This window comes from Schistocerca serialis, unplaced genomic scaffold (assembly GCF_023864345.2).
Source record: "Schistocerca serialis cubense isolate TAMUIC-IGC-003099 unplaced genomic scaffold, iqSchSeri2.2 HiC_scaffold_897, whole genome shotgun sequence".
Taxonomy (NCBI): Eukaryota; Metazoa; Arthropoda; class Insecta; order Orthoptera; family Acrididae; genus Schistocerca; species Schistocerca serialis.
Window position 1 is genome coordinate 643,631 of NW_026048515.1, and position 26,005 is coordinate 669,635.

The 26,005-nt window shown below is 42.0% G+C and overlaps 1 protein-coding gene across 5 annotated transcripts in view; it reads left to right on the top strand.

The window, feature by feature from the left end:
- The window catches only part of LOC126452539 (lipase 3-like), a 165,518-nt gene that overhangs the window by 105,844 nt on the left and 33,669 nt on the right, over window positions 1-26,005 (top strand). For all 5 annotated transcript variants that reach the window (XM_050091100.1, XM_050091101.1, XM_050091104.1 and 2 more), the window contains one exon: window positions 24,093-24,177. In XM_050091100.1, coding sequence (XP_049947057.1) covers window positions 24,093-24,177 — 85 coding nt within the window. The remainder of the gene's footprint in view (window positions 1-24,092; window positions 24,178-26,005) is intronic.

The following is a 26,005-nucleotide window of genomic DNA, read 5'->3' on the forward strand; positions in this document are numbered from 1 at the left end:
GATTTCTCAGGATCTATGCACACAAATTGCGTGAAAATGTAATCACATGTCATTTCTAGTATAATATATTTGTCGAATGAAAACCCGTTTATCATCTGCATTACTTCTTCGTGTAACAATTTTAATGGCCAGTAGTGTATTTAAATTCATAACCGAAAACAGGTCTTTCACACACATAATTGCAGCACTTTTGCAACCTCGTTAGGGAGACGTGGAAACTCTACTTGAGGAAAACACTGATATCCTGGGCAGTTTTAACGTAAAGGCATTTGTCTTTAAAATAGGAATTACACAGCAGATGAATCAGATACATCTGCACACGCACAGGTGCTGTTTCAGCTACAGCGGCAAACAGTCGCGAAAGCAGATGTAAGATTAGCAGTGTCCTCGAAACGTTTAGAAAACTTTCAAGGGCACAATGCATTTTTGATACCCCACGTTTTCTTTAACGTCATTGAGCTTAGGGAACTGGACTGTGTTTGTCATAACTTGTCCCGTCGACAATGCGATTTTCTTTTTTAAATGCATCCCCAACAAATCAGAAATAAATTGTTTCTTACCTTGCAATGCTTTATAGAGGGCAATGTGCATTCAAGCTCACTAAAAATACTAGCTCTGCAAACCACTCCGGATGTTCTAATTTTCGTTCCACACTCCTTTTTCCTTCATAAATTGAACAATAGCGGATTTTAAATCGAAAAATCGTTCGAAGTATGCCCCTCCACCTAACCAACGTACTTTTCTAGTAATGCATAAAGTTTTTCCAATTTCATCAAAAACTGTTGTAATGACAGTGGAAATTTTACCATTCGTAGCACCAATTTCTTCTTGATGAACAGAATCATGGATCCCATCTGTCGATCATTGTAATCTTTTGCTCTTTCATTGTCAAGTAAACTTTTAAATTTTTTCTACGTGGTACTGTAATATCATTGCAGAGCAAATTTGTAGTGCCCACGGATTACGCGATTGCCCAGTAGATACTGAGAATTGTCATCTTTTTCTTTTATCATTCCCATACACTTTTAAAGGCTTGTGAGGGTACACCTCCGGACTGCTTCTTTTTGTGCAAACGGGTACTAGATCTGTGTACGTCCTCCACACCACGAGGCACGTCAACCTTTGACCCACACTTGCCCCACACGTCTGGCTCGCATGCGGTTTGGCACGCCGTGTCCGGGCACGATCTAAGGCCTCTGTAACAATGGAGGACGACGTGGCTAAGGAGAAACGATAGTGACACATAAATAGTTCTTAAATTTCAAAGGAAAGATCGACGACAGCTGCAGGCGGGCATGGAAATAATTCGATGGCAAAAACTGAAATTTTTGCCAGACCGGGAATCGAACCCAGATCGCCAGCGTAATGCAAGCGGTTGCTTTAATTGCCTCGGATATCTGGACACGCTTCACGTCTGACCCGAATTCCCAACTAGTCACACGCTAGTAGCATCCACGATTCATCTGCTTGCTCGCTGAAGTCCTGTTTCCCACAAGAGGGTCGGAACCTGTTGAGCGTCTGGAAGCCAGTCACGCCTACAGATACGCCACACAAAGGGTATTAAGGAAGTTTTGCAATATGACGCTACAATAAGTCGCATCAGTCTGATTGTTGCTGTGTTCTGAGAATACTTCATACCTGCATTGTAGTCACTGCGCCATGTCTGTGGGGGTCGCAGTTTCGAATCCTGCCTCGGGCATGGATATGTGTGATGTCCTTAGGTTACTTAGGTTTAAGTAGTCCTAAGTTCTAGGGGACTGATGACCTAAGATGTTAAGTCCCATAGTGCTCAGAGCCATTTGAACCATGTCTGTGGGCGCAGTCGTTCACTAACAGGGTTAGTGTGAAGTGCTTGCTATGCAGGGGCGATTGTAGATGTCAGAAGTCGGTCAAGGCGGAGGGGGGGGGGGGCTAATGGGGGGAGGGCGTTTGGGGGAATGGAATATCGCTTAAAAAAGGAGAGTTGTGGTCCTCCACTACCAAACTGGTAAAATGTAGTGTTGCTTAAAGTAGTTTTTGGTAACTGTTTTGAAATCAGAGTAAAAAATGTATATTAATAAATGATAAGACGCCCATTTTAAGTTAAATGCTGTTTATTGGTTTAGATAGTAAGCTATTTGCCGCTCTTATTCTTTTGTTAAAATGTGTTTGAAATACATTGCAAACTATGTTGTTGTTGTTGTTGTTGTGGTCTTCAGTCCTGAGCCTGGTTTGATGCAGTTCTCCATGCTACTCTATCCTGTGTAAGCTGCTTCATCTCCCAGTACGTACTGCAATCTACATCCTTCTGAATCTGCTTAGTGTATTCATCTCTTGGTCTCCCTCTACGATTTTTACCCTCTACGCTGCCCTCCAATACTAAATTTGTGATCCCCTGATGCCTCAGAACATGTCCTACCAACCGGTCCCTTCTTCTTGTAAAGTTGTGCCACAAACTCCTCTTCTCCCCAATTCTATTCAATACCTCCTCATTAGTTATGTAATCTACCCATCTAATCTTCAGCATTCTTCTGTAGCACCACATTTCGAAAGCTTCTATTCTCTTCTTGTCCAAACTATTTATCGTCCACGTTTCACTTCCATACATGGCTACACTCCATACAAATACTTTCAGAAAAGACTTCCTGACACTTAAATCTATACTCGAGGTTAACAAATTTCTCTTCTTCAGAAACGCTTTCCATGCCATTGCCAGTCTACATTTTATATCCTCTCTACTTCGACCATCATCAGTTATTTTGCTCCCCAAATAGCAAAACTCCTTTACTACTTTAAGTGTCTCATTTCCCAATCTAATTCCCTCAGCATCACCCGACTTAATTCGACTACATTCCATTATCCTCGTTTTGCTTTTGTTGATGTTCATCTTATATCCTCCTTTCAAGACACTGTCCATTCCGTTCAACTGCTCTTCCAAGTCCTTTGCTGTCTCTGACAGAATTAAAATGCCATCGGCGAACCTCAAAGTTTTTATTTCTTCTCCACGGATTTTAATACCTACTCCGAATTTTTCTTTTGTTTCCTTCACTGCTTGCTCAATATACAGATTGAATAACATCGGGGAGAGGCTACACCCCGTGTCTCACTCCCTTCCCAACCATTGCTTCCCTTTCATGCCCCTCGACTCTTATAACTGCCATCTGGTTTCTGCACAAATTGTAAATAGCCTTTTGCTCCCTGTATTTTACCCCTGCCACCTTTAGAATTTGAAAGAGAGTATTCCAGTCAACATTGTCAAAAGCTTTCTCTAAGTCTACAAATACTAGAAACGTAGGTTTGCCTGTCCTTAATCTTTCTTCTAAGATAAGTCGTAAGGTCAGTATTGCCTCACGTGTTCCAACTTTTGTACGGAATCCAAACTGATCTTCCCCGAGGTCGGCTTCTACCAGTTTTTCCATTCGTCTGTAAAGGATTCGCGTTAGTATTTTGCAGCTGTAACTTATTAAACTGATAGTTCGGTAATTTTAACATCTGTCAACTCTTGCTTTCGTTTGGATTGGAATTATTATATTCTTCTTGAAGTCTGAGGGTATTTCGCCTGTCTCATACATCTTTCTCACCAGATGGTAGAGTTTTGTCATGACTGGCTCTCCCAAGGCTGTCAGTAGTTCTAATGGAATGTTGTCTACTCCCGGGGCCTTATTTCGACTCAGGTCTTTCAGTGCTCTGTCAAACTCTTCACGCAGTATCATATCTCCCATTTCATCTTCATCTACATCCTCTTCCATTTCCATAATATCGTCCTCAAGATCATCACCCTTGTATAGACCCTCTATATACTCCTTCCACCTTTCTGCTTTCCCTTCTTTGCTTAGAACTGGGTTTCCATCTGAGCGCTTGATATTCATACAAGTGGCTCTCTTTTCTCCAAAGGTACATATAGCTACATAATTATAAAGAAATGATTGAATCTGTAGGAGTAATATATTCGCTGATTTCTGAAGTCATTTTATCCAGTGTAATATGATACTCCATTGGGGGCGAGGGCTACAGCCCCCATAGTCCCCCGCCCCCTTTTCACCGCCCCTGTTGCTATGGCATCGTGGTCACGAAGTGAGATTCGGGTTAGTTCTGCGGTACAACTTCACGCGTGGTTTAAACATAGAGCAGTGTTTTGAAGTAATGAATCTTGCACTAGGGTGATGTGTGTCCATATCGTGTAACTCTATACAGATGGTACAGAGAATTCCTAACAGGAAATTTCACTCTAGAGGACGCTGAGAGGATGGGAAGGCCACAATCATCAGTTACGGAGGAAAACATTGATGCTGTGAGGAAAATGCTAGATGAATACAGGCTAGTGACATATAGGCAGTTAAAGGATACCTTAGTGCTAAATGCACCAGCAGTTCTTTCGGTTCTGCATGATCATTTGCAAGTAAAGAAATTTTGTTGTCTCTGGGTGCAGCGCATAGACTGACGGAAGAGCAGGTGACACGACGTGTGACTTGGTGCCGGGAGGTCTTAAAGAAGTTTTCTAACGGACAGTCTCAGTATGTGAATAACATCGTGACAGATGACGAGACTTGGCAGTACTGTTATGACGTGCCGGCTAAGACTCAAAACAAATTTTGGGTCTTTGAAAATGACGGCACCTGTAGCAGTCAGAAAATCCCGACCAGTAAAGAAGAAAATGACAGCTTCCTTTTTACCGAGCGAGGTGGCCCAGTGGTTAGACTCTGGACTCGCATTCGGGAGGACGACGGTTCAATCCCGCGTCCGGCCATCCTGATTTAGGTTTTCCGTGATTTCCCTAGATCACTCCAGGCCACTGCCGGGATGGTTCCTCTGAAAGGGCACGGCCGACTTCCTTCCCCATCCTTCCCTAATCCGATGAGACCGATGATCACGCTGTCTGGTCTCCTTCCCCAAACCAACCAACAAACCAACCAACAGACCAACCAACAGCTGCCTTTTTCAAATCGAGTGAAGTCGTGGAGCGTGATTTTTTGGACACACAGAAGACAGTCGCAGCTAAGTGGCACACTGAGCAGTGCCTGCCCAAAGTCATCCACTCTTTGAAGAACCTGCGACCGAAGTCAAGAATGGACATTTGGCCCCTCCACCACGATGACGCTCCTGTTCGCCTTGCCAAAGCATGCACCGAAAATTTGCGAGGTACAGGACTGAAGCTTCTTGAGCACCCTCCTTACAGTCCAGACCTCACTCTTTGTGACTTTGCATTGTTCCCGGATGTGAAAATTAAGCTGAAAGGATTGCAGTTTTCAAGTGATGGGGACCTCCTGAGGGCTTGGGACAATGAGTGTGTCTTACTCCCTGCGGAAACGTGACAGAAATGGTTTAGGGGTTGGTTTCGGCGGATACTTGTCAAGATGTTCTCGAGTCAGGAGTCAGTGGTGTTGTGGGGTTCGTAGATGGTTTGTATGACGAGTGTGGCATGTGGAGAAGGTCAGACAAACCAGCAGTGATTATACAGGGTGTATACGACCCGCGACAACCCGGAGATCCGGTAAAAACCCGGGAATTTTTCATTGTTTTATTTTTCAGTTAAATTTTTGTAATTTTGACTGGTAGGAACCAAAATTCTAACAAAGAATATTGCTGTATCTCGGTCCTGGAGAATAATATTGCAGCAATAAAACATGAACGAGAGAAAAAAAACGAAAATAAAACTTAAGTTGCAATGGAAATGCGCCATATACAATAACAATCACTTTGCTTATACCAGTTGTGCCAAGAGCAAAATGTGTCAAAGGCCTTAGGAAGACTATGCAGTGCTTCACAACAACAAATTTCTGCCGATGAGCATGACATCCCAACTGTTTTTCATTAGATTAGTTTGAGCAGTTGCGAGCGAGCTCATGCGCATGCGCAGTTGAGTCGCGTATGAGTAGTATCTTCTCACGCTTTTGGCTACGGAAGTGTGGCTGTTACCTGTATAAGCAGCCACATGCTAGCCGGAAAAATTTTACTGGCGCGCCCAAGCTGCCAGATTCACGCATGCTCAACAGGCCCGGATCTAGTGCGCGGACTGCAAATCGGGGTAACTGCCCGGGGCAATTTCATATTCCTGAGGGAAAAAACCTTGTTTCACAAAGCGCCTAGCATCAAGCGCACGTTGGTCTATCAATTATTCATATGATTTTGAAACACATCCCTGCAGGTTTTTGAACATTTTTGAACACATTCTAAGTTGATTTCTGAATGAATCATAAGTTGATTTTTGAATGCATGCATAGTGTCCACGATGTCTCTGCCAGGGGAATCCCCATGGCATTTAGAAATAAACTTTCCTGCAGACAAAAGGGAATGGGGCTATACGAGCTGAGCGAAATAAAGGCGAACGGCTGAATGCCAATCGCTGTTTATGTGGTTGACTGGGTTTGCGAATAATCAGCGTTGTTATAATTATTAGAGAAAACCATAGATTCAGACTGCCAGAGTGGATATAAACGACTAACAGAAATAACAGGTAAAAAAGATTATGTATTATCTTCTCAGTGTATCCAAGAAAATCAAATTTTGACACAAAGGTTTTGGCCACATCGCTACACTAGTGAGGGCCAGTTGTACAGTCTCAGACTATCAACCACTTTAAATTTTATTCTGGGAGCAGCGCGGAAAACGCGTTGTACGAACACTTAATAACGCCTAACCGGAGTCTGGTTTCTTCCCCCAAAACAGCCCAATTCCAGCCTAACCGGAGAATAAACGCGGGTAACTAAACTGGTGATTGTGGCAGGGTTAGTGAAGTTAACTGGAGATAAATTTTGACACTGGCAGGAATAATTACAGAATTAGTAATGACAAGATTGTTTGTTAGAACAAGGAAGGATAAGAAATGGGAGCATCACACAAATTATGGAAGAATATGACGATTCCAAATTTATATAAAAATTTCGTACTTCTACTTTTCGATCTCATGCTTGAGAAGCTGGAGCATAAGAATGAAATGTGAAACTGTTTCCTAACATAAAGATTTCTGCTTGTAGTGGGCCTAATAGGCATTTGATATTGGTGCTTCGGGAATTATATTGTGTCGTGTTATAAAAATGATCATTTTTGCCAAACCAGTCTCGTTTATTTGATGTGTGTTACAATTACTGCTGTATTAGGAAGGCCTATTTCGTTTTATCTAGCAGACAGTGACAAAAATACACATTATCAGATCAAGAAACCACACCAGTCTTGGGTACTATTTGTATTAATAGCTTTTTCAGTGTTAGACAACGACATTTCTTTTTTTCATGTAGCAAAACGTTTGGCGAACTTTGATGAGGTAATAGATTCTTTTCCAGAAAGGAAAGCACGCCATGTAAAGGTGTATCAAGATTAGAGAGGAAGAAACGCTAGGACTTAAGGACTGAAGAAATGTGTACTGTGTTGCTTGTCTCTTGTCTCTACTTGTTTTATGTATCCTATATTTAATTTTATGTCACACAAAACAGCAAGTTATTAGCTAATAGGCAATACAGATTTATTGTTCTCCCGGTTACAAATAATCCCATGCAGCTTTGACAGCGAGTTTATTTTCTTCTTTAAAAAAAAAAATAAGAAGAAGAAGGCAGGATGTCAAACCGGCCGACTGGGAGCAGGAGAGACACCAAAGGACATTTTAATTTCCACTGTCCCGAATGTAGTTTGATGTCATCCATTACAAAATATTACACGTCTGAATTCCACAGAGCGAAATACAGTGACGTCATAGAAGAATGCTGCGTGAAGAGGTGTGGCACTGCACTTTGGCACACTTAAGACCAAATAACATGTCTTACATTTCCTCGAACACATATGTTTTACGTATCACTCTTCAGAAAGATGTGCACTACAAAATGAACATATATGTGGAAAGTCGATTTTTTTTAGTTTTTGGCGTCCTACCCTAAACGCTCGAAAGTGAGGGGGTGGGGGCATTATCTAGTATTGCCCCAGTGCGGAATTTTGGTCTGAGTTGAAGTGCGGAGGTGGGTAGTCTCCACGTGACCCGTGTTTACTGTTAGTGATTTTGCTGTTTCCTCTTCGTCTATTGCTCTCAAGCCAAATGAAAACAAAATGAACTTCTGTGGCCGGAGGCTATCAAGTGAATTAAATTACATTCATATAATTACAGAAGGCTGAAATATGTTATTAGTTACAGATTTGATTTTATTACCACCTTTCTGACCGTAAAGCATTAATCATCTTGCAGAACAATGAAGTTGTTATCGTCGGTTTGCTAAAGAAATTTGGCTTTTATTAATCTTTTCCTCTGAGGCAGTCAATCTATTTGAAACGAAGTTTTTTATTCCACACTATTAGCTAGTTTCAACTGTTCGCTGCATTTCAAGTGCACATTTTCATCTTCTAGCACGTATGGCATTGCGCCATAATAAAGAACCAAACGAGATAATACAGTAGTGGTACTCCAAGAAAATTTACGTCCAAATCCGGACGTACGAATGTGGACTTCAAGCCGAATTATTCATTTTAGTATGATTACGAAATTCCGATACTCTAGGAGTACCCTCTAATGTCTTGTTTCTTTTCTGTCATAATGTAAGATCTTTTAATGTTTTACACGTACTAACATACGTGCTTGCTACATCATAGTAGCTCTGCAATCGCAGTGACGCCATTATCTGGCACTGTCTGACAACTGCTGAAACCAAACTATTTCTAACAGAAAATATTGCGAATGGTTGTTTGAAAAGTGTTATTTTCAAAGTAAATTTCCTGTTACGCAAGATGAACTATGTGCGAGAATGTACGATGAATTTCTTAAATCACAGAGCGTTTGACTCTCATTTGAAAATCAACTCCTTGAGAACGACCGTTTTGAAGAATTTTGAGCCCAGAAGACCAGACATTTATGTCGTTGTTAAAAATTTTACTGGTACATTTGTGTGATATATCTTAAAAGTGTAACACTCGCAGAAAAGATCAATATTATATGTGAAAGCTTAGCTTCTCTTGAAGCTTATTTATCTTCGAGACCAATATTATATGTGAAAGCTTTTCTTTTCTTGTAGCAACTCTGTGTATATCAATGCAAACCATCAACTTTTCCGATTTGTGTATTCGTGCTGCTTAACAGTGATGTTGCTATTGGCTGACTGCATCACGTGTCCTATACTGTGAATACCCGCTGTCATTGGCTGATGAGATTACGTGACATGAGCTATGACTGGCTTACAAAAGCGCATCGCAATCTCCATTTCAATGCTTCGGAAAGTAAGATGCGGTGTTTGGTGGAATTTATACTTCCGTAATACGAAGATATGCAGTATACATGTTGCTGCCACATCAAAGATCTTTTCAAAACGTGGTTTTCCCCTAATAATAATGATAATGAGCGTATGGCATTGGTAGCCGGAGACTCCTCGCAAGGCGGTTCGGCCTCCACTCCACAAGTTCTATAATGCCACTACGGCGACTTGCGAGTGAATGAGGATGAAATGATGATGAAAGACACACAACTTCCAGTCATCTCGAAGCAGAGAAAATCCCTGACACCGCCGGGAATCGAACCCGGGACCCCGTGCACGGGAAGCGAGAACGCTACCGCAAGACCACGAGCCGGACGAGTTTCGTTTTATAAAGTGCCGGGAAATTCTACCCCGGTGTATAAAACCATAACAATTCAAAGGATTGATAAGTTTTACAGTTCAGTGGAAAAGTATACTGTGACTTAACACGGAAAAAATGTATTTTCAACCGGGAGAAAGTGTATTTTTAACAGTGAAATTCGGGAATCTTTTTTCCTTGTCCACGTATCCTTAGACATTCCTCTGGGTGCTACCTCTTCTGTTGCGCTGTCAGGCATTCTCTCCAGCCCCACACGCGGTTTTGCTGTGGCGCGGTGTGCGACAGGGAGCAGCGTCTTCTGCCATTGCGGTGCTGCCCAGGGTCTGCGGCTGACGAGCGACTGGCGGACTTCAGCGATGGCGAGCGGCCCAGGCGAGACTGCGGCAGAGTGTGGGCGAAGAGTCCTGGGCAGTCTGACAGCAGTCGTCGGATCGCTGCCCGGCGGCGGCAGTGGCGACAGTGACATAGTGAGGTTTAACAGAACTGAGATTAGTGAGAAACTTGTCATAAAACCTGAGGACCTCGAAATGACGAAATGAACGAATTCTCCTACCTCGTGAGCAAATTTTCTGCTGACGGACGAAGCAAGGAGGATATAAAAAGAGCACTAGGACAGGCAAAGAGGCCATTCCTTGCCAAAAGTTGTCTAATATCAAACATTGCCCTCAGCCTGAGGAAGGAATGTCCTAGAAGGTACGTCTGGAGCACAGCATTGTATGGACGTAAATCATGGACTGTAGAGAAATCGAAATGGTATCGTAGCGTTTAAGCTGTGGAGCTATAGAAGGCTGTTGAAAATTAGTTGGTATGAGGAGAAATGAGGTTGTCCACAAAATTGCCGACTAAAGAAATATGTGTAGAAACACTGACGAGAAGGAAAAGGATGAAAGGACATCTGTTAATCAAATGGTTCAAATGGCTCTGAGCACTATGGGACTTAACATCTATGGTCATCAGTCCCCTAGAACTTAGAACTACTTTAACCTAACTAACCTAAGGACAGCACACAACACCCAGTCATCACGAGGCAGAGAAAATCCCTGACCCCGCCGGGAATCGAGCCCGGGAACCCGGGCGTGGGAAGCGATAACGCTACCGCACGACCACGAGATGCGGACCATCTGTTAATCCATTGGGAAATAACTTCCATTGTACTACAGGGAGGAAAACAGAGATTGTAATACACCCATCAAATAATTACGGACGTTGGACGTAGTTTCTACTTTGAGATGAAGAGATTGCCAAGGAAGGTAAAGTTGTGATGGGCGATATCAAACCGCTCAGAGGGCAAATAACTCCAAAAACAGTCAACTTGAAAAATTGAAATACTAACATTTTTTCGCCGTTTTATAACTACATACTGGTACGTGGGTCCCTAATCGTACCACACTTACCCACCATATCTTAGATACCATAAAAGAGGAAGCGGGATGGGATCATGGTTGGTAGTCACAATTTATAATTAAGACAGTTTATTGACATTACGCCTTTTAAGGAATTTGACAATTGCAGACTGTGGACGAGCCACTATATAAAGCTTTGCAAATACAGTTAGAAACCCAACGTATTCAGTGCTCAAATAAACAGTCCCTTAAAAGAAAGTTATCAAAAACTTAATGTGCCAGGCATTTATAGAAACCTCAGCAGTTACGGTGGCTAGGACAGTTGCAAAGTCTAAGAGAAAGAAGAAGGTTCTGCTGTTAGGTAGTTCTCATGGTAGAGGTGTAGGCCAGCAGTTGCAGGAAGTTTTGGGGAGTGAGTACCAGGTCACCAGCATTGTGAAGCCTAATGCAGGATTGGCTCAGGTGACTTTTAACATAGGGGGGTTATGTAGGGATTTTACTAAAGAGGATCAGGTAGTGATTGTGGGTGGGGCTGGTAATAGTATTGATAGGGATGGGAAGTATGACATAGATGGTGACCTGGAAAAGATAGCCACTCAGACTGGCAACACGAATGTGCATTTCGTGGAACTGTTTCAGCGTCACGATCGGCCTCATCTTAATATAGCCGTCAGGCGTAATAACATGAGACTTGGGGGTGCGCTGATGACAGAAGGCATGGGTCACATTTCAGTGGTGTCGGTGGAGTCTATCAGCAGGACAGGTTTCACTAGACATGGCCTGCACCTCAACAGGTATGGGAAGGGGAGGTTGGCAAAACTTATAGGTGACAGCATAGGTGGGGGTGGTTGGATCACTCATGGGAAAATTCCGGTAGTTGTGGGTGTTAGAGCTGTACCTTTTTTAGATTGAAGTCAGCTGATAGGTATTCCTGCTTAAGGGAAGTCTCTCTAACAAAGAAACCACTTTCTACAAAGCTTGGGTATCCGATTAATGAGGGAATTAGTATATTTCATCAAAATATACAAGGTATTCGAGATAAAGTTAGTGAACTGCTTATAGATGTTGACTCTGAAATTATTGGTATATCTGAACACTTCTTAAATAAGGAGATAATTCAGAGGCTTCCTTTACCAGGATACAGGTTGGCTGGCAGCTTTTCTAGGAGCTCTTTGCGGTGTGGGGGAGTAGCCATGTATGTGAAAAACGGTATCCCATTTGAGTCAATTGATGTTTCAAAGTACTGCACTGAAGAGGTGTTTGAATGTTGTGCAGGTGTGGTTAAATTTAGTGGAGCTAAACTTCTTACTGTTGTTATTTATAGATCCCCAGACTCCGATTTCACAACATTTTTGCTAAAGCTAGAGGAGGTTCTTGGTTCACTTTATAGGAAATACAAAAAGTTAGTTATATGTGGTGACTTCAATATTAATTGTATAAGTGATTGTGCAAGGAAAAGGATGCTGGTAGACCTCCTTAATTCATATAATCTTATGCAAACCGTATTCTTTCCAACGAGAGTGCAAGGGAACAGTAGAACAACCATAGACAATATTTTTGTTCATTCGTCATTATTAGAAGGGCATTCTGTTAGCAAAAAAGTGAATGGCCTTTCAGATCATGATGCACAAATTTTAAGTCTAAAAGATTTTTGTGCTTCAACACATGTTAAATATAGTTACCAACTTTTTAGGAAAGCTGATCCAGTTGCTGTACAGACTTTTGTAAACCTTATCAAGGAACAAGATTGGCAAGATGTTTATAGTGCTGATACAGTAGACGATAAATATAATGCTTTCCTCAAGACTTTTCTCGTGCTCTTTGAAAGTTGCTTTCCGTTAGAACGTTTAAAACAGGGTACTAGCACAAACAGGCAGCCTGGGTGGCTGACTAAAGGGATAAGAATATCTTGTAGAACAAAGTGGCAATTATATCAAAACGTTAGAAACAGTCAAAATCTAAATGCAGCAGCCCATTACAAACAGTATTGTAAGGTGCTTAAAAAAGTTATTAGGAAGGCAAAAAGTATGTGGTATGCAGATAGAATAGCTAAGTCTCAGGATAAAATTAAAACCATATGGTCAGTCGTAAAGGAAGTGGCTGGTCTGCAGAGACAGGTCGAGGATATAGAATCAGTGCGTAGTGGGGATGTCCGTGTTGCTGATAAGTCGCATATATGTACAGTACTTAATAATCACTTTCTGAATATAGCAGGTGAACTAAATAGAAACCTAGTCCCAACAGGGAATCATATAGCGCTCTTAGAAAAAAGTGTTCCGAGACTGTTACCTGAAATGCTCCTCCATGATACTGACAAGAGGGAGATTGAGTTAATAATTAAATCACTAAAGACCAAGAACTCTCATGGATATGACGGGGTATCTAGCAGAATACTGAAGTATTGTTCCACGTATATTAGCTCAGTACTTAGCCATATCTGTAACTTTTCCTTTAGCAGTGGTCGGTTTCCTGACCGATTAAAGTACTCGGTAGTGAAGCCACTTTATAAAAAGGGAGACAGGGATAATGTTGACAATTATAGACCTATTTCTATGCCATCGGTGTTTGCTAAAGTTATCGAGAGGCTTGTATATACAAGGTTACTGCAGCATTTAAATTCACATAATTTGCTGTCAAATGTACAGTTTGGTTTTAGAAATGGCTTAACAACTGAAAATGCTATATTCTCTTTTCTCTGTGAGGTTTTGGACGGATTAAATAAAAGGTTGAGAACGTTAGGTGTTTTCTTTGATTTATCGAAGGCTTTTGACTGTGTTGACCACAAAATATTACTGCAGAAGTTGGAACATTATGGAGTAAGGGGAGTAGCTTACAATTGGTTCGCCTCCTACTTTAAGAACAGAAAGCAGAAGGTAATCCTCCGCAATATTGAGAGTGGTAATGATGTTCAGTCCCAATGGGGCACTGTTAAATGGGGCGTTCCCCAAGGGTCGGTGCTGGGGCCACTGCTGTTCCTTATTTATGTAAATGATATGCCTTCTAGTATTACAGGTGATTCAAAAATATTTCTGTTTGCTGATGACACCACCTTGGTAGTGAAGGATCTTGTGTGTAATATTGAAACATTATCAAATAATGTAGTTCATGAAGTAAGTTCGTGGCTTGTGGAAAATAATTTGATGCTAAATCACAGTAAGACTCAGTTTTTACAGTTTCTAACCCACAATTCAACAAGAACTGACATTTTAATCAGACAGAATGGGCATGTTATAAGCGAGACGGAACAGTTCAAGTTCCTAGGCGTACGGATAGATAGTAAGCTGTTGTGGAAAGCCATGTTCAGGATCTTGTTCAGAAACTAAATGCCGCTTTATTTACCATTAGAACAGTATCTGAAATAAGTGACATTTCAACACGAAAAGTAGTATACTTCGCATATTTTCATACGCTTATGTCATATGGTATTATTTTTTGGGGTAATTCTTCTGATTCAAAAAGGGTATTTTTGGCTCAAAAACGGGCTGTTCGAGCTATGTATGGTGTAAGTTCGAAAACCTCTTGTCGACCCCTATTCAATAGTCTGGGAATTTTGACATTGCCCTCACAGTATGTATTTTCTTTAATGTCGTTTGTTGTTAGCAATATTAGCTTATTCCCAAGAGTTAGCAGCTTTCACTCAGTTAATACTAGGCAGAAATCAAATCTGCATGTGGAATGCACTTCCTTGACTCTTGTGCAGAAAGGAGTGCAGTATTCTGCTGCATCCATTTTCAATAAGCTACCACAAGAACTCAAAAATCTTAGCAGTAGCCCAAACACTTTTAAGTCTAAACTGAAGAGTTTCCTCATGGCTCACTCCTTCTATTCTGTCGAGGAGCTCCTGGAAGAGATAAAAAATTAAGAAAATTCCAGTGTTACATTCTTGATTTTCTTTATTTAAACTAACGACTTGTTTCATTTTATCTGTTTCTACAATCGTGTTATAATTTCATGTATTGACTCGTTCCATGACCATGGAGACTTCTCCTAAATGTGGTCCCACGGAACAATAAATAAATAAATAAATAAATAAATAAATAAATAAGCAATTATCAATTACTTCACATAGCCACTTCATCAAACTCCTTAACACCAGTTATTACATTAAGATGGCCACACTAAAGATTCTTCACTAAAATACCCTTATAAACTTACTATTTCAATCCGTTAAAGAAGCACTTGTTGAAAGGTCAATTACAAACTTAACGTTGCCGGTCACTAATGCCCCTCATTTTATTTGCCCTTATTTAGAAAACAGAATTACTAACACACTTCAGAAATTCAATCTCCCCTCAAAATACATATAATGAAAACAGTTACCAATAAAAGGTGACTTAATGACACTTTAACATTAGTGCCAAGCTAAGATCCAATTACATAACATGATAGAACCACTTACATAAAAAACTACAGCAGAAACATTGATCTTTAAAAATGAATACTCACGTGCTCAGACGTGTTAATAAAAGAGTACTAGAAAGAGCTGCGCAAGGAACTCAGCAGATGCTATGCAATTTAAAGTTTAGCCAGTTGCCAGTCGCTAATATTTAAGGAAACAGTTTCGTATAAGAACAAGATACGTACAATGTATGTTTATATATCTACAAGCTTAACCCGCCTTGGCAGAAGGAAGGTAAATACTAAATTGTGGGAGGCGGTATGTGAACAACTCCCGGTAGTGGCGTGGTTCTTAAACACTGCCAGGCCTATACCTCGGATGACATTTCACTCCCCGCCAAGGCGCTGGCACAATCAAAGGTTTTTGCGCGAATCACAAAGACATTCCAACAACTCTGAAACATAGAAACACTCGGCAGAACCTTTGACTCTATATATGGGTAAGCGTGTAAAAGGAACACGTTACACTACTGACAAATTCGCATCTTTGACCTTAAGCATTTGCACATGGATATTAATCGAGCGCAGGCTTTGAAAACGCCAACATAAAATCATTTATTTACTATAAAAAACAGTCTTGATCACAATTTGTTTATTACGGTGACCGGTTTCAATCACTACTGTGGTCATCTTCAGACCTACAAGTCGTATACAATGCTTTAATTAGAGGGCTACATGCATTCAAGAAAATACATAAAGCTATAAAGCTATAAAACTATGAACTACCAATGAGTAAGAACCACCTTCTGGTGGTAAATCACTTCTGGAGAAACCAGTGCACGTCTTACTATGTATATTGGAGGCTCCGCCCACTTCTGATGGAATGATGTCATTACTAACCAATGGGTTATAGGTCGAATAACAATGTAAAATTTCTTAGTTAAAATAACATTGTCAAGAAAGGAAAATAAACACACACTAAAATTAGCTTGTTCAACAGCTATTGTCAATTAAGAAGCATTAAAAATATTTAAACATGAAGCATAAATGAACTTCGTTTTGACAGTATATGGGTTGCCCTCTCAAGGTCTGTTAGTGAACTATTTGGAACCACTGGTTGCCATAGTGAAGTTGGACGCCGTTCCAAAGATGTGGCAGCAGGCTTCTTTCCACTGAAGTTGTTGTAAAGTCGATAGCCGAACTAGTGGTTGCCATGGTGAGGATAAACGCCAGTGCAAAGATGTGGCAGCAGGCTTCTTTCTAACGAAGTTGTTGCGAAAGTGGAATGCCAAAGACTGTCACGTCAGACGATGTACTATTGAGCAGCAACATGTCTTTATTGAAACGATTCTCAATGAGCAGTCTGCAGTACTCGTTAACTGACATGTGTAGTAACGCTGCACAGATACGATTTACTGGTGTAACAAGAGACTTCCATTTACATAGGATACATAAGAATCGAGAGGGCACAGTAGTCGCGCATATTTATGAAATATCGTCCATGAAGTTCATATGTAGATACCATTTTTTTTACATGCGACAATTTTTAAAAGGCATTGCTATGTCTTATGTTGCATGGCGATACAGAAACTAACGGGTGAAAAATAAAACATGTTTGCTCACCTTAATGTAACTAACGGTTTTTCTTTCTGGTGATATGCAATGTCTGAAATTCGTGCCCAGACCTCATATGGACGATCTGACCTCATAAGTAGTTCTTAAGAAGACCATACTGGCATTCTTACATGATCAAAAACCTGCTGCCATATTTTCTCAATTAATAACCTGAAACCTCGTTCACAGACGCTACTGAGGCAACGTCACTGCTCGTGGCATGTTGTAGTGGCATCACAGTTGATTGAGTAACTACCTAGTTGTAGGCCACGTAACTGCAGTGCTGCCGCTTCCAGATATGCCACTAAAAATTAAAAGTCCGTTTTACGTAATGGAAATGAAATGAGCGTATGGCGTTGTTGGCCGGGAGGCCCCATTCGGAGAAGTTCGGCAGCCAAGTGCAAGTCTTGATCCAGTCGATGCCACTTTGGACGACTTGTGTGCCAGTGATGAGCGTGAATTGATGATGAGGACAACACAACGCCCAGTCCACGAGCGGAGAAAATCTCCAGCCTGGACGGGAATGTAAAAATGTTCAAATGTGTGTGAAATCTTATGGGACTTAACTGCCAAGGTCATCAGTCCCTAAGTTTACACACTACTTAACCGCCGGCCGGGGTGGCCGAGCGGTTCTAGGTGCTACAGTCTGGAACCGCGCGACCGCTACGGTCGCAGGTTCGAATCCTGCCTCGGGCATCGATGTGTGTGATGTCCTTAGGTTAGTTAGATTTAAGTAGTTCGAAGTTCTAGGGGACTGATGACCTCAGAAGTTAAGTCCCATAGTGCTCAGAGCCATTTGATTTGAACTATTTAACCTAAATTATCCTAAGGACAAACACACACACCCATGCCCGAGGGAGGACTCGAACCTCCACCGGGATCAGCCGTACAGCCCATGACTGCAGCGCCTCAGACCGCTCGGCTAATCCCGTGCGCCACGGGAATGGAACCCGGGGCCGTTTGCACGGGAGGCAAGAACAGTACCACCCAGGTAAGCAGGCGGACTATTGTACATAATGATGCCACTGTACACTACCATTCAACTACTCCCTGGTGATTTTATTTCGTAAAACCAGCTGCCTATCGCAGTTTGGGTTGAATTACTGCTTCTATAATTCGTTTGTTTTCAGTATATTTTCATTTTCTAACCAAAAGTGGTAAAAAAAGGTGGCCGCTAGGTATGATTTTACGATTTCTGTACCTAAAAGAAGAGCTACCTGATATCCCATAATCCGCAAAGAGTTTTGTGTGAATAAATAATTAAAATAAAAGCGGAACAAAAAAGGAGAATCGTATAAAGAACTTAGTTTGAGGAACGAAACACTAGAGAAATTTTAAATTGTATCAGTCAGATAAATTCCATGCGTCATGACTGTTGTGAAAGTGAAAATTGGAAGTAGTATTTGGAATGTTTTACATCAATGAGTATAATAAAATTCTAAAATCTCGGAAGACTGATGCGTCTGCAGAATGTATTTACAAGCCGACTGTTGGTTGGTTTTCCATAGCACATACAATTTTCGTCTTCGATTGTTTTTTTTATATAAGTGTGTTTGTTGTCCGTATTTTATTCCGGTGCGAAATCCATTTTCGGATCTGACGTTTGGGATTTCATTTTCTTGTATTTAATTTCCTTACGCGTAATTATTGTCTCAGCTCTAATTCCATAATCTGCACAATAATACCAATACAGACCCAAATAATTTTAACTCACTCCGTATTGAAAACAGCACCACTAAGTAAAATTTGTGGTGTCCTGCACGAACAGCAGCTCATGGTGTCACTGTAGTATGCCACCATCTGTGGCGTCACTTTAGTTACATGTGTGGACATACTTTTTTACTTCTTTGTCTTGTAGCAGAGGGTGGCTCTAATTTTTTCTGTTTTCATTTTCCTGGGCTTTTGATATGGGAAATCCCAAGAACCGCTATAACTGCATGTTCATTTCTCTGCACACTGAAAGTGAAGAACGAGACTGGCTGTTCCATGATCTCCCGCTGGTAGCTGTTTCTGGCAAGCATGATTGCCGCTGCACGGTCGACAATCCATAAGAGATGTAACAGCCTCAGCCAAAGCCAGTACAAGTGCCATATGTGGAGCGCCGGCAGCCGTGATCTACGTCCCCCTGACACAAGTACCTCTCGTCGTGTGACTGCTTCTGTATTGCCACTTCCACGTGTCAACGACCCTGGGACATCAGGAAGCTTCAGCAGTTTGACACACTGCCACACGACAACGGACGGACGCCGTTCACCGGCCCTATTCCAGACCTTTCCTTGGTGACACTCAGTCAATGCACTTCCACGAAGTCAGAATCCAGCAGCTGCATTTAAGCCCTCCAGTAGCTAGCCTGTGGGATTTGACCAGCTGGGCAACTTAGCTGCGCCCAGGCTGTGTTTGCCGCATCCTCGGAGTCCTCGCTGTAACGATGTCACTGTCTCCACTCCAGTCGGCCTGTGTGGCCGAGAGGTTCTAGGCGCTTCAGTCTGAAACCGCGCGACCGCTACGGCCGCAGGTTCGAATCCTGCTTCGGGCATGGATGTGTGTGGTGTCCTTAGGCTAGTTATGTTTAAGTAGTTGTAAGTTCTAGGGGACTGATGACCTCAGATGTTAAGTCCCATAATGCTCAGAGCCATTTGAATCATTTTCTCCACACCAGCTGCCGGTCCACGATCCGAGGACTGCTGCCTGATTGCGCAGTCCTCGGCGCCCGATGCTCTGCCGCCGCATTTACTGGGCCGCTCGCCATCGCTGAGTACACCGGCCGCCGCTCGTACCTCATTACGAGAGGTGTTCGAAAAGATTTTAGCCCGAGATACGAGGATTGGAACTTTAGTAGTGGCAACTATTTACTTACAGCTGGTACAAAATAGATACGTGTTTCGAAGTTTTACTGACCTTCACAAGTAGTCACCAGCATTGTGTATAGTCCGTTGCCAGCGATGTGGAAGTCGTAGGATACTCCTAGCAGTGCCAGTTGTGTTGACAGTTCGAGCGGCGCGGTCTATTGCCCGATGAATCTGTAGCAGTTCTGAAGCGAATGCCGTGAACTGTTTCCTTCAGTTTAGAAATCGAGTTGAACTCACGAAGGCTGAGGGGAAGTGCAGTAGGTGATATACCGCTTTGTAGCCCCATCAGTAAAACAAATCAGCTTGCACTGTTCGTGCATGAGCATCGTCCTGCAAAATGATGGTCAGGTCCCGCAAAAGTGTCATCACTTCTGTCTTTAGGCTGGTAGTAGGTTGTGTTCCAAAAATTAACAGGATAGAGACAGAAGTCTGGCGCGGCGCTAATGCCCTCTTCACCTAGGGGCCGCTGCTGTCGCGTTGTCGCCCTGGTAGGATGTCGGCCAGCTTGCGATTGGCTGACATCTTGTCACAGCCTTCTCGTCTCCGTCATTTCCGACTGGTGTGCCGGTGCTGACTTTACGCCGCAACAGTGTCGATTGTTCACACAAATTACAACCTTATATCTGCAGTGATTCAAAAATCGCCCAAAGTTTTAGCTGCGGTGGAACAAAACCGGAAGCTATTGTGCGGGTAGTATTGGCCAAAAAATCTGTTTAAAATATCTTGAAGACCACCCAAAAAAATCTATTCTATAGTGGCAGACGCAAGTAATAAGAAAAATTAGAAATTGCTTAGTATTCCTTGATTATGTTACTAGGGTTGTAAACTGTCGACAGGAATTTGTAAAATCTCACGCTGAATTTGTATATCAAGTTTCGAAGTTATTAGTAGAGACAATGGCGAAGAATGGAGTGTCGTTAAATAAAGTTTCGGCGTTCGCCGCTCACAAAGCTAAATGTAAACTTCCGCAAAAATTATTCCATTTATACACTTCTTTTAGCTGAAAATGACAAAATTGTCAGAGCTACTTGCCCCAGCCATATTCTTCACAATGCTGCGAAATATAGTACTGATAAACTCGAAGAGGATGTAGAAAGTTTGGTACTGAAAATATGCAGTTACTTCAGAAGATCTGAGAAACGAAGAGCGGACTTGGAATTCCAGTTGTAAGAAATAATAAAACACACTGCCACGAGATTTTTATCTCCTGGTCTTGCTGTCGGAAGAGTATTAAAAATATAGCCTGCACTAAAATCTAATTTTGTGGAATTCCGCAATGAATGCCATCTTCCATTAGAAAACATAATAACATGTGGAGAGGAATAGAAAAATTTTTTGGCGTATTTGTCGTTTCTGCATAACGTAATGTTTTCGGTAGAAACAACGTTGAAGAAGATTGGATCAGATTCTCTGTCAGTTGTTGATATGCATGTTGTATGTTTTCGATAGAAGCAACAATGAAGACGATTGAATAAGATCTCTGTCAGCTGTTGACATACATGCTCAAATGCACGGGATAGGCGAAAAGATTGAGCAAAGAACAAAACACAACTTTTTTCCGAAGGAAGACAAGAGAAATAATGCGCATGGTTCAGCACTAACGGAAAAGAAGCTATTCGGAACGATTTTCTACAGTTCTACAGCAATTTTGTGGGATATTTTGTTATCACGATATGATTTCTGAGAAAACAACATCCTTTCAAAGATGCTATTTCTAAATTAAAGTCACCGACAAATTACGACCATTTTCAGAAAGCTGCGGAGTTCTTAAGAGGAGGGGAAGAGATTAGTGTTAAACGCCGCGTCAACTACGAGGTTATTAGAGACGGAGCACAAGTTCGGATGATGGGGAGGGAAACCGGCCGTGCACTTTCAAAGGAACCATGCCGGCATTTTCGTGAAGCGATTTACGGAAATCACGGAAAACCGAATTCATGATGACCGGATGCGGGTATGAACCGTCGTCCTCCCGAACCACTGCACCATCTCGCTTTGTGGGAACTTTTAATTATCGATCAACAGAACATGGACTACTTATACGAGGAATTTCAAATAATTAAAAGAAGCCTGGACATGACAAAAACAAGGGTGCGATTGAGAAATGGAAGAAACTCACGGAAGGCTTTTCCAAGAATGAAATCACTTTCATTTTTCACGTCTTATTGTTCGTCTTTAGTATCCCCAGTTCCAGCTACTTTGTAGAAAGAGTTTTTTCACAGATGACCTTAAAATGGACTGAATTACGAAAGAAATACACCCTGAATTTGATTAAAAGTGAGTTGATGACCAATTTCAGCTATGATTATAACTGCACTGATTTTGAAATATATAAAATCAAACAAATGCATGCTAAAACTTACGCGTTCTTAATTAAAATATAATCACAAAGGAATAATTTTTTCGTTTGTCCCGGGTAAAGCAGTGGAATCCCATTTCTCTTGCCCAACTGAACATTTGTCCCTGGCAACCCTACTCCGTACATAATGGTTGCCCCACTCCCTGGTCAGAGAGCCAGCCAGGTCTGTGGCTATACCCACATTATAGCAATAGAGGACGTGACCGCCCATGCCCCTATTTAAATGTCTTGTGGCTGCTGTCTTATTGAAAGGCATAATCTTCATTCTTTATGGTTGCCAGGAATTTTTTTCTTAAATTTATTGGCTTTCGGGACATGCCCACTCAGGCATCTCTATAGTGGAATGTCAATGATGACGATACAAATGTAAGGAAAACAAAACACGCAGTCACAGAGCAGAGAAAAATCCCCGACGCGGTCGGGAATCGAGCCCAGGTCTCTTTGCTTGGTAATCAACCGCTCAGATACCGAGTCGGACAGGCCGCCATCAATGTAAACACGGGGAACGACAAAGCTTCGGCCTTGGTCGATGTCACCCTACGTGTTAAATAATGCTGCTAGTTGTGCTGCATGCAATACGGAGTAACGGTTAGCGACGCTGGCTGGCATACTGCGAGTTGGTTCAAATGGCTCTGAGCACTATGGGACTTAACATCTGTGTTCATCAGTCCCCTAGAACTTAGAACTACTTAAACCTAACTAACCTAAGGACGACACACGCATCCATGCCCGAGGCAGGGTTCGAACCTGCGACCGTAGCGGTCGCGCGGTTCCCGACTGAAGCGCCTAGAACTGCTCGGCCACTCCGGCCGGCATACTGCGAGTAGCCAGTTCAAATCCAATCACGAGCAAATATTTGCTTCTTAGTATTTATCATTTCTAGAAGGTTCTCGAAATTCTTGATGTTTGTAATGACTGCATATTACTTCACTGGCGGCCCTTGATTGCGTTTACTCTAGAATGATAGTCATCGGCTGCTCTTCAATAACTGAGGCATTTTTTGTTACTAAGGGCAGCAAGTAAGGTAAGTTATAAACCATTTCAGAGCAAAATACGTGCTAACACATTCACTGGGTGAAAACTGAATTCAACCAAAGATAGTATTGCCAACATAAAAAAATATGTCTCACGAACTCACTGACTAATGCACATGTAACATGCGTGTGACATACAGTTTCTCTGGCTGTAACTGCCACTGCTGCCCCATCGACCCATTTTTAATTAGTGGCCTCAGATGTTATTCCCCAGCGATTGACGATTTCAAGAGCGCAGTAGGTGTTAATGACGACAGGAGTTGTAGCTTAATTATTACCTAATATACTGTCAATTCAGCCTCATCGTCAATTAACCGTATGGTTCAATGGTTTGTAATATGAAGGAGAATTCCATAAAAAATGACCGTGGTTGATAAATACAAATCATTTAAATAGGCTAGGCTTACTGATTGATATGGTTCATATTGCTCTGAGCACTATGGGACTCAACATCTGTGGTCATCAGTCACCTAGACTTAGAACTACTTAAACCAAACTAACCTAAGGACAGCACACACATGCATGCCCGAGGCAGGATTCGAAACTGCGACCGTAGCAGCAGCGCGGTTCCGGACTGAAGCGCCTAGAACCGCTCTGCTACATCAGCCGGCGATATGGTCTGGGATGAAGAAACTGATGCAGTAAACACAAAGAACAGCATAATGTTAACAAAATGAAAATTAAAATGGAATATCAATTCATTTTGTATTTTTAATTGTTGTACAATTGCTTTTCATTCTTTAAGCCTGCTGTATAGTTTTGGGACGTGAGAGTTTCGTCTCAGACCTTCTCTCCTTTAATTTCTGTATTGAAAAAAAATATGTAAAACACACACACACACACACACACATATCCTGGAAGAGGAGTGGGACGGAGGCAGGGGGGGAGGAGGGAGGTGGGAGTGGAGAGAGGGAGGGGGATTATGCACGGAAGTTGCAACGCTCATGCTGTTTTTCCTGTATGGTGAGTTTCGGTCGTGTTCATTTGCTTCTGTAGAGTATTCCCTCCTTCATGTTTTCTTTTCCTGTTGCAGTCACGGCTGGAGTTCTTCGTGGCTCACAGCTTCTGTGGAACCTCAACAACATCTCTTGCCCACTACGCTCAGAATATAAAAACTGGTAAGTTGTCACGAGTCTCGGCACACTGCTATCTAAATCTACATCCACACATACACTCCTCAAGCTCCTTTCGGCGTGACACAAGGCATTTCTGATTTTGTCCATTCCTCTTCCCCCTTTACTTGCATTCGCGAATGATGCGTGGGATCTATCGTCGTGGGTATTACCTCTAATTTAACTAGTTTTCACGCCGTAGTGATTTCGCGAGGAAGTAACAGCCTGCCGGTTGCTCTTGGATCGTACGCTCTCCGAATTTCAGCTTTATACGCACAAAGTAACCTTAGTACCTTCTAACACAGGGCTTAGTTGAGCATCTCCGTAACGCTCTTACGAAATAATCACGTGACGAAACATAGTACGATCTCTGTCACTTCCGTTAGTTCTCCTTGGAAAGGGTCCCAAACTCAAGGACAAGATTCAAATGTTCGTCGAACAAGTGTTTCGTAAGCTACCCTATTTCTTGACTGAATTATGTTTACTTAAAATCCTCCGGATATATCTCAGCTGGACTTCCGCTTTTCCAAAAATTTGGTTTAATTGATCAGTCCGCTTTATGTAGCTCTAGATGGTTACTCTCTTTTGTAAACCCTCGTCGCCGTTTTGTAAAGGCCTCGTCGCTGCTGCTGAGGTCAAATTGCCACTGTTAAGGACGAGTTACAGAGTTCGTGAAGCGGCATCTGGTGCAGTATACTGCCAAGACAATTTCACCCTCCTACTATTACACACCTATGTCCCAGGGTCAGATAACAGGATAGGAGAACAAAGTTCTACAACACTCTAGCAAATTAATGACAAAGTCACACAAATGAGTTAAAAGGTTTAGTTCTCTTTGTGACTAGTTGAATAATGAAATCTGCAACACTGTATGTAATATAACACTAAAAAATCAGTCCTGGACGATGATCTATAATGAAGTGGGCAAAAGCTGCTCTTCTACCGAGTATCCTTCTGTCCATTGTCGTCCGGTCATTGGAGGATTGCACTCGGCTTGCAATTGGCCGAAGCGAAGTCGATATCTTCATCCTCAGCGCCTCCCGTCGCGCTGATGAAACTCACGCAAGTGGCGAGTCTCAATGGCATTGCCACCAGCTCGTATCTTTGCGCCTGCGATGCTTTTGCCCTGGCTGTGTCTTGTTCGAACGACACAGCGCTCTCTAAGTATTTTACGGATGTTACTGTTTCCAACGATTTTCAGCCAATAGCGTAATCGAACAGTAATATACTTTTCGCCTCTTTGCGCGCAGTATGTTATATTTGTTTTCGTTCTGGGTCAAATGAGAGTTCGCGCATCAACCGCCATGCCTCTTCAGGTCTTCTTGCGTTATGCCATCGTTTTCTGGCTGCCCAACCTCCCTACAGACAACATCATCGTCTGCCAAAAGGATCACTGATATCCCAACGGTATCCATAAAATCAGTAATACATAATGTAAACATTAACGGCCCTACAACACTCCCTTGATACATCCATTAGTTTTTGTTACGTTAACCCATTCGGGCAATGATAACTTTTTTCCTGAAAACAAAATCATGGCTTTGCTATCCAGTTCTTCGACTCAAATTATAATTTTTCAGATGTATAAAAGATTCCGAAGTGCTCCCCCCCCCCCCCCCAAAGGGGGATAGAACGCGTCCCCAAATGAGGACATTGTGTTCAAGTGGGTGCAGTATGAGTCGAAAAGTCAAAGTATTGTACTGATTTTATTTCACCAAAATACATAAATTACACGAAACTTAGTTAATGATTATATACATAAACTATGGTTTACACTTGTGAAGAATGGTAATCAAAAAAATCATTTTTTTCTATCCAGAAATAAGTGAATGTT